The sequence below is a fragment of the Plasmodium gallinaceum genome, assembly GCF_900005855.1.
Source record: "Plasmodium gallinaceum strain 8A genome assembly, contig: PGAL8A_v1_66, whole genome shotgun sequence".
Lineage (NCBI taxonomy): Eukaryota > Apicomplexa > Aconoidasida > Haemosporida > Plasmodiidae > Plasmodium > Plasmodium gallinaceum.
Window position 1 is genome coordinate 210,128 of NW_021628226.1, and position 10,249 is coordinate 220,376.

At 15.8% G+C, this 10,249-nt stretch overlaps 1 protein-coding gene across 1 annotated transcript; it reads left to right on the top strand.

Annotated features, from left to right (window-relative positions):
• Positions 1-1,285: 1,285 nt before the first annotated feature.
• On the top strand, positions 1,286-9,021 carry PGAL8A_00175900 (conserved Plasmodium protein, unknown function; the record flags this gene model as incomplete). The annotated part of the gene is made up of 2 exons (XM_028670085.1): positions 1,286-1,378; positions 1,453-9,021. The coding sequence occupies 2 exons, from the start codon at positions 1,286-1,288 to the stop codon at positions 9,019-9,021; spliced, it is 7,662 nt and encodes a 2,553-aa protein (XP_028526873.1).
• Positions 9,022-10,249: the final 1,228 nt, after the last annotated feature.

Sequence of the window (10,249 nt, forward strand, 5' to 3'; positions counted from 1 at the left end):
ACTTATTTCTAATAAACATGTATCATTCTAATAAAATATGAGTATTTCTTGTATATACACTTTCTAAAAATAAAAGAAAATTAATTAGACATTTATCTCTTCTTTTATAATACTTCATTTTATATTTTTAGTTCTCATTTAAAAAAAAATTCATTAACACCATTATTTTTTTTATAATCTTTTTAAAAGGAAATGTGAAATTTTATTCATACATTTTCAAAAAAGATAATATAGGGTCTTTGTTTTTTAGAAATGCTTACACCTATATCTATATATAAATAAATTTAAATAAAACTATTCTTTCATTCTTATTCCTGCTTTATAAGCTAAATTTGTTTTTATTTTTTTTTTTTTTTTGAATGCATAATATATTTGGAGATAAACTTTTATTATTATTTTTGTAAAATACACATATGAAATAAATAAATTATAATAATTACAATTCAAACTTGAATAAATAGATTTAAGAAATAACACTAGATTATATAATGTTTTCTTAAATTTTACTTTTTTTATAAAAAGAAAAAATATGATATGCTTAATTATTTTAAGCTTTATAATATTTTAAGTTGTTTTTCATAAAAATATGTACATTTTTTTTTTGTAAAAACGCAATAATTTATTTTTGTGTAGAAAGAAAATTTAATATTATTACTCAACACATTTTAACAATTTTTAAAATGTAAATTTAATTATATTTATGTAAATTTTGTTTGGTACAATAATTAAAAGTAAATAATAAATAAAAATAAAAAAAATAATTTCAAAAAATAATATAGAAAAGATATATCAAGTACACTTTTTTTTAGCTGAATACTTTTGTTTTTTAATTAGAAAAAAAAAATATAGAATTATAAATATTTCTTTATCATCTTTTAAAATGTTGAGAGAATTACTTAATAATTTAAAAGATGTTTATTCATTAAAATTTTCTAATTAACATTGAGACTTTTTATTAAACTATATTTTTTTTTTTTTTTTTTTTAGTAATTCTTAAATATATAAATTGAAATTTTTATAACATAAATCTTTTTTTTTAATTAAGATATTTATTTTTTTTTTTTCCTTTAATATCAATATATTTAAACTATTTAAATACTGAATAATACGTCAATATATTGTTACAAAATGTTATTATTGAAGGAAAAATTTTTAACTTTATAAAAAAAAAAAAATATATATATAAAAGTTAAATTTACATATTTTTCAACTAAAAAATAATTAATATTTATAAACCTTTTTATATTATATATCTGTTTACCTTTTTTTATTTTTATATAAAAATATGTATCTAGAAGAAAAAAAAAAAAGTTATAATAATATTTTGTTAAATTTGTGCTTAACAAAGGATGATAAAATCGAATCTGTCTTATATAAGGTAATACTTTTCTTATTTTTTTTTAAAAAAAAAATTTCATTTTAATAATATATATATATATTCCTTTTATATAGCTAATTCCCTCATTATTAGATGAAATTTTAACAAGTGAAATATGTTTGCGAAAAACATTAGTGGAAATAACTAGTAATTGTATATTAAGATGTAAATCCTTTGAGAATATTAAAATCCCATTATTGAAAATAATTGAAAATTATTTTAAAAATATTAATAAAGAGTCAAGTAGTAGAATATTATATAATAGTACATTATCTATATTTTTAGATATAGGGTTTAAAAATGCAAATGATGATGATAAAATAAAATTTCAACAAATGATAATTGAAAAGATGGATAGTTTAACTATAAATATAGAAATGCGTATATTTTTGATTTTAAAATTTATTGAATGTTTGGAAATTTTAAATAATAATAATAATAAAGAAATAATGAATAAATACATTTCATTATATTCTAAAAGTGAAGATGATAAAATTATTAATTTTGTAAAATTTATTAATGAATTTTTACTAATACCAATATATTGTAAAAATTTTAATGAAATAAAATTTCTTAATGAGGATATAATAAAAATTTACAAAGAAAAATTTTTTAACTGTAAAAATTACTCTGTAAAGAATCATATAAAAATGAAAAAAAATGTATTATATTTTTTGAGTAATTTTATAAAAAATGATAATTTAGCTTTTTCTTCCTATATTATTTGTTCAATTGAAAAATTTGATGAAATAAAAGACTTTGCAAATTCATTAATTCAAAGTAAAAAAAGATTTATAGATTTTAATAATATATCTTTTGTAGATCTAAATTTTGAGATAATTAAATATTTTGATAATAACATTTACACTTTTAATTATATCATAAACATATTAAGTTTATTTCAGAATAGTTCTATTTTAGCTAATGACAGGAAATATTTACATTTAATTTTAAGTTATATTTTTTTTTTTTTTTTTTTTTTTTACGAAGATATGGATAGTATTGATTTTATAAAAGAGTTTACTAAATTTAATACATTGTTTAATGAAGAAACAAAATTTACTAAATATTTAAGTGAAAATAGGTATTCTATTAAATTAAAAAATCAAGATATGTTAAAATGCCTATTCAATTTAACATTATTTTTATTAAATAATACAAAATATATTTATATACAAAATTATAATAATTATATTTTTCATTTAATATTTTGTTATTTAAAGGAAAAATACGAAGATAATAATAATTATAATTCCTTTATAAATGTTTCAACCTTAATAGAAAAATTTTTTGAATTAAATATTAATGAAGACAAAATAAATACAGTTGTTCTAAATAAATCTTTTATACTTACATATATATTTTTTGATAAATTAAAAAGATACAAAAAAAATAATAATGATTCTTATATAATATATAATAATATAATAAAAGTTTTATCATCTTTAGAAAAATATTATAAAAATATTATAAATATGAAAAGTATTGAAAATGAAACCTACTTAATATATGACAAAATAAATATTACTGATAGTAATATTGAAAATTTATCATTTAATACATATGAAAATAGTATAGAACAGTTAAATAAATATGAAAAATGTACAAATGTAAAAAAAATAATAGTTCAAAACATTGTTAATATATTAGATAAATATGTCATTTTTTCTGATAACACTTTACTAATTAGTTCAATTTTGAAATGGTCTGTTAACATTTTTTGTCAAACGAGTTGTGAATTTAAGTATTATTCTTTATTGTATGAGAATAGTAATGATATTATTTTATCGGATATTGCAAAAGATTACTTAAATTTACATAAGGATAGCAAGTTATCGTTTGATGATTATATTTTTTTTATATCAGAAAAATTGTTTAATATAAAAAATATACATGAAATATATTTTTTTATAAGTAATATAAATATTGATAAAAAAAAAAGTAAAGATTGTGTTTTTTACGAAAATGAAAAGAAAGTTATAGAAAACAACATAAATTATACCACAATTTGTAATGATTTATTTTCAATAAATAATATAGAATCTATGATAGAATATTCAAACATAAATTACCAAAATTTTAATATACAACATTTATTCAATTTAATTAAATATATAGATAATGTAAATTTTACATATTTTTCTTATACAGAAAGCATTAATTATACATTTCTAATCATGGATATCTTTTTATTGCATTCAATAAACCTTGAGAATAATTCAAAAATTGACAATTTTATACTATATTGTAATATTTTTTTATTAATTTTAAAAAATTTTTCAAATTTTTTTAGTAATTTAGAAAAATTAGAAAATTTAAAGGATTGTAAAGATAATGTTTTAAAAAATAATGAAAGAATATATAGTAATATACACATTTTAATAGAACGTAGATTGCATTTAATTTTAAATAATCTTCTATACACTGAAAATAGTAAATTAATAAAAATAACTAGTAAATTATTAACAAAAATATATATACTAACGAAAGAAAATAATTGTATGTTATTAGATAATCTTGTTAATTTTTTAATTTCGAAAAACTTTGAAAATATAGATAAAAATAATAAGAAAGAAGTTATTATGATATACTCTCTTATATTTTTTTTTGGTAATTTGATAAAAAAAGAGAAGATATTTCATCAAAAATATTATAGTATTTTAGAAAAAATTACGAACTATTTTCTTTATATATATTTCAACTATATAACAGAAAACAAAGATTTTGAAAATATAATTTTTAAATATTCTATTAATTTCTTTTATTTAACATTTTTTTCTAAAAATCTTTTACATAATTGGAAAAATATAATAAGAGAAAATAGTTATGCAAAATTGCAACATTCAAGTGATGATTATGTGTTTGTTCATCGTTATATAACTCGAATATTTATGAAAATATTACAATATGCAAAGGAAAATATTAATAAAAATTTATCATTGATAAAAAAAATATTAAAATTTTTAAGTTGCCTACCAACTCTAAAAGATAATTACATTAATTCACTACTTAAAGAAGATATAATAAATACTTTACATTTAGATGAATTTAAAATTCAAAAAATATATGCTCATTACATATCTCACATATTTTTAAAGTTAGATAGAATAAATTCAAATGAGCTATCCTACGAATTTTTAAAAAATATTTTTGATAATTCTAAATATTTATCAAAATCTGTTCATACAGAAAAAAATAATAAATTTTTATGTATAATTATGTTTTACATAATTTATTATAACCCATTTTTAGAATTTATAAAAGAAAATGTTGCTATTATTAGGGAATTATTTATATCTAACATTAAAATAAAAAGTGATATATATTCTCAATATAGTTTTTTAGGTTTAAGTTATTTGTTCTTTTCTCTTTCTATTCAATATAATATGAATATTAATGACATATATTTACTAGAAGAAAATTTTAAAATGTTAAAAAAAGAGCAATGTAACAATCATAATGAACACATAACTAAAGTGAATTTTATTTTCAACAATAAGAATACTAATATAAATTGTTTAAATGAAATAAAATATGAAAATATAAACACAGTTGATTGTCCTGAATGTAAAATAAATGAAGAGAATAATTTTCATAAAAAGAAAAAAATAACAAATATAGATTGCACACTTTTTAAGAAAGGAGGATCATATTTTAATAATTCATCTATTTTTTATAGAGAAAATTATGACGACTCTAAGGAAACATATGAAAAATTAGATAAAAATGTATATAATAATATGTATATAAAAAAGGTAGATAAAAGTACAATAGATAAATATGTAGAGACATTATATAAATTTTTTGATAATACTGATGATAATTCATTATATAAGATTATTTTTAGAAAAAAAGAGAGGGAAGTAGATGGAAATTTTATAAATGAAATAAAAAAATTTGAAAGTAAAAAAGATTATGTTTTAAAAAATATATATGAAAATTTTAATAATGAAAGAAATTATGATTTAATTAATCACTACATTTGTTTAAGTAGATATTGTTTTAACTATATATATGTATTTTTATTTATGCAATATTCTGATTTAATGATATTTAATTACGATAAGAAAATAAAAGATTTCTTTTTTTTTCCTGATTTTGCTTATGATAAAAGATATGAGATTTCTCATTTATTATGTAAAATTAAGAATAATTTGGATAATTTTGATAAAAAAGAGATAAATTTTAATCGTTTACCTTTTTTTCGTGATGACATTGATAATGTAGTTGATTTTGAAAAAGTAAATAAGAGATTATGTATTATTATAAAATATATTTATAAAAAATTATTAATAAATGAGATAAAAGCACGTAATGAAATAATTAAATTTAAAATATTTCAGTTTATATCAATAAAAGATATAAGTAGAACTATGATTAAAATTGAAAAGGATTTCCTTAAAATGAATTGTGAATTTACTGAATCTCTCTGTGCAATTAATTCACTTAATATAGAATTAACGAATTTTTTTTTAACTAATAATGAAATAATTAATGAAGCTATATTAAGATTCTTGATAGAATTCCTCAATAAAATGAATTTAAATATATTTGTTCAAGAAATTTTTTATTATTTGTTTTTCATATGTACTATAATAGATTCATATATTATGGATATCAAATTATGCATAACATTCCTAAATATTTTTAAAGGTTATTGTATTAAATTTTCAAATATTTTTGATCAATTGAGTTTAGAAGATAGAATTAAGACTAACATTTTTTTGTATTATAAGGGAAACAAAGATATGTATGGAGGTTTTTATAGAAATATAAATATAAGAAATTATAACGACATAAATAATGAGAATTTTGATGATATAAATAAGGAAAATGTTAATGATATAGGTAATATAAATATAATTATATTTAGAATACTACAGTATCATAATAAAAAAATAGGTAACAAAAAATTGGAGTTATATTTTATAGATTGTTTAAATGCTTGTATAATTTCATCTGTTACTATTAATTTTAATTTACAAATTTTATTAGAATTTTATATAATAAATAGCGAAAGACTTGAAAATGGTTATAATGAATTCGTAATAAATAATAATAAAAATGAAAATAAGACATATAAAGAAAAGGAAATTTTTTTCGGGAAATTGGTTAAATATAATAATTCAGATAAACAAAAAGAGATTTTAGAAAAAATAGTTAGTAACTATAATTGTGCTTTAACTATTGAGGAAACCGTAAAATATATTTTACTTTTATTAAATCAATGCAATGATAAATTTGTTTTAAGTAACATTTCTTTTACAATTATTAAGCTGTTAGTTAAATACGAAAAATTATCAGATAATGCATTTTTATTTATTAATTTATGCATATTTGTATTTGATTCTATTTCCGATTTTATCACAAGGAATTTACCCAAGAATTATTTATCTTATATAAATGATTTACTTTATTATTTAGTAGATAATATCCCATTTTATCATTATATAAAATTTGTGAACTCAAATTTATTAAATGATTATTCTGAATTTGATTTGAATTTTAGAGATATTCAAAATATTAGAAATTATTCTAGTATAATTATTTTATATCTATTAAAAAAAAATTTACTTTTTGATTTAGATGATCAACAAATTTTCAGAGATGAAAAAAAAGTAGGTAATATTAGAGTATTTGAAGAAATGAAAATTATTAATAGTGTAAATAATAATATAAGGAAACTCCTAAAAAGAAATGACTTGAAAACAATAATACAGAAAGAAAGAACTTATTTAGAAAATATTTATAAAGATATATCTAATGATAATTTAGATAATGAAAACCTTTTAAAATTGGTTGATAAAATAAAAAATAATATAGAGATAATAGGTAAAAATATTATTTCTTATATTAATGAAAATAAGAATTTGATAGTAGATGAATGTGTTGAAAATATGATAAAAAATGAAATAGAAGGAATATTAAATTTATTCAAAAATGAATCTGTAACAAATACGCCACTCATATGCATTGTAACAAATTTAATAAGTAAAGAAATTATTAGTACATTAAAAAATGAATTTAATAAAAAAAATTTATTTGATGAAGAAAATAAGAAGTTATTAAAAAAAATAGAATCAAAATTGATTTCAAGAAGCTTTATTATTATGAATATTAAAAATTGTGAAAATAATTATAAAAATATTTATGAAATTATGCAAAAGAGGAATATGTTTCATTTCTATAAATTTTTTAATGAATATATTGAAGAATTCTACATTTTTATTGAATCTAAACTTCTGAAAGATAAAAAAGCTTGCCTGATATCAATAGATAATTTCATTGAATCATTTATTGATACTTACAAATGTGATGATTTTGATGAATTAGATTCTGAAAATATACACAATTTTTTAAATTTATTTTTGAGATTAAAAAATTTATTGAAGGAATGTTCAAGTAATGAAATTAATTATTTTATAATTTTTCCCATTTTAAAATCTATTAATTTTATCTTATTAATAATATTTAGGAGAAAACAAAAAGATTTATTAAATGTAAAAAATTATATTAATATATTAGAGAAAGGGATAAATATTGATATTAGTGAAATCTACGATATTTTTGATGATATTCTAGATGTTTTTATTAAAGTTGAAGATTATGAATTATTTCAACATATGTATATTTTTCTTTTTAATATTCCTGTAATTTTTATTAGAAACTTTAATTTTGTAAAATTATTTAAATGTATTATTTTTTTTATGAATAAATATTTTAAAAATAGTTATGAAATGGTTAGTTACGATAATAATTTTTATCTCTACTTTTCTAAATTAAGTATTTGTGTATTCTCTTATTTTTTGAATAAAAATAATTTAAATACATGGTTAAATTTTTATAATTTTCAACTTTTAAATAAGTTTATAAAAAAAGATAATTTGTATAATTATGCTTTTGATATAGATAAAATTAGTAATGAAGAAGATATTTTTAAGCATTTTTATTTAAATGAAAGTATACTTTTTAATCATACATTAAACTTAGATACTGAAAAAAGTACATATTTCAACATTTGTTCATCTGAAGAGATATCTACGAATAAAAACAATAATAAAGAAGCAAGTATACATGATGATAATAAAAATTTAAGTAATCATGAATCAAATGAAGTTTTAGAAATTAATAAAAATTTGTATGTAAATATTAAAGAAGAGTTTTTTGTTAATTTAAGAAAACTATTACACATTTTATTTGAGAATAGTAAAGATAATTATAATATTTTAAGTTTAATAAAAATATTTTTCGAATTAATGTTTTACAATAAAATATATTTTTTTGAAATAGGTGATGCAAAGATATGGGAAAAGATTTATAATTATATTTATTCATTAATTATAAAAAATAAGAGTAAAAAAGTTTTTGAACAATTAATGCATATCTTAAATATATTATTGTGCATGTATAATTCATATAGCTATAAAAATGAACAAGATAGAAAAATTTACTTAGATATTAAAATTAACGAATTTTATAGTAATTATAATGAATCTAAGGATAATGGTAAAAACTCTTTTAATTTTGTATTTATTGTGTTTTTTAAAATTAGAGAAAAATCTAAAGAACTAATATTTCCCAATCATATTATTCAAAATTTAAAATATTCAATTAGGCTCAATTTTCCTCATCTTTTTTTATAAAGAAGAAAAAAAAACTTGATTTTTTTTTTTTTTTTTTTTTATGTATAAATAAAGTATATAAATAAGTGAATTTTTAAAATATTCTTTACATATTATAAACAAATTCTTTGAAGAATTAATCATATTTCATCATGTTTTTTATTATATAACTTTAATTTTTCTTTCATTAATTATTTCAATTTTTATTATTTTATATTATATTTATACTTCTTATTAAAATGGTTTATTTGTTTATATTTAAAATTGTTACAATTCTAATGTCTTAATAAATTATAAAAATAAAATAACATTATAAAGCATATTAAATATCTCTTTGAATTTTAAGACGTTACTCTTATAGATTAAAAGGTTTCATAAATTTACTTTTTTCGTTTAAATGGTTTTAATTATTTTTTTAATCACTAATTCTTTATAAATAACATTATTTTCTTTTAAAATACATTTACACATTAATATATAATAGTAAAATTCACTTATTTAATAAAACTAAAATAAAAATAGTATTAAAAAACAACAACGTATAAGGATATTGCTATAAGTTTTTTTTATAATTAATATACAAATTATTATATATATATATTTAATTTATTTTTTATTTAAAATAATAATAAAACTAAAAATATTAAAAAAAGAATAAAAAGGATTATAATTTTTAAGCTAATTTCTAATTTTAGCAATAATTAATGTTGGATCTTAAAAAAAAAAAATAAAAAAAGATTTAAATTATATATATAGTTGAATTATTATATACATTTTTTTTTTTTTCTTTTTTTTTGTAGAAATATATTATAAATTTTAAACCAATGTAGAATAAAGGAAATAAAAAAAAAAAAAATTTATAATTGTATTATTCAAACATTTATTTATAAAAAATAATATATTCAAATAGCTAATAATTTTTAATTCTATTGTTCATAATGAAGAAATTATAAGATGCTTAAACTTAATAAATTTTAAAACAATTTTATTTAATTCTTTTTTTTTTTTCTATTAATACTTAAAATTTAATTAAATTTTACATATATTCTTGTAATATAATTTTTTTTTTATCTATGTAAATTGGCTTTGGTTAAGCATACGATTTGATCTTTCTTTGATAAAGTATATTTTAAAAATATAGTATTTCTTTAATATTTTTTAGATTATTGTTAATATTTTTTTTAATATAAAAAATTTATTATTTTTTTTACTACATATTTCCTTTTTTTTTTTTTTTTTTTTTTTTTTT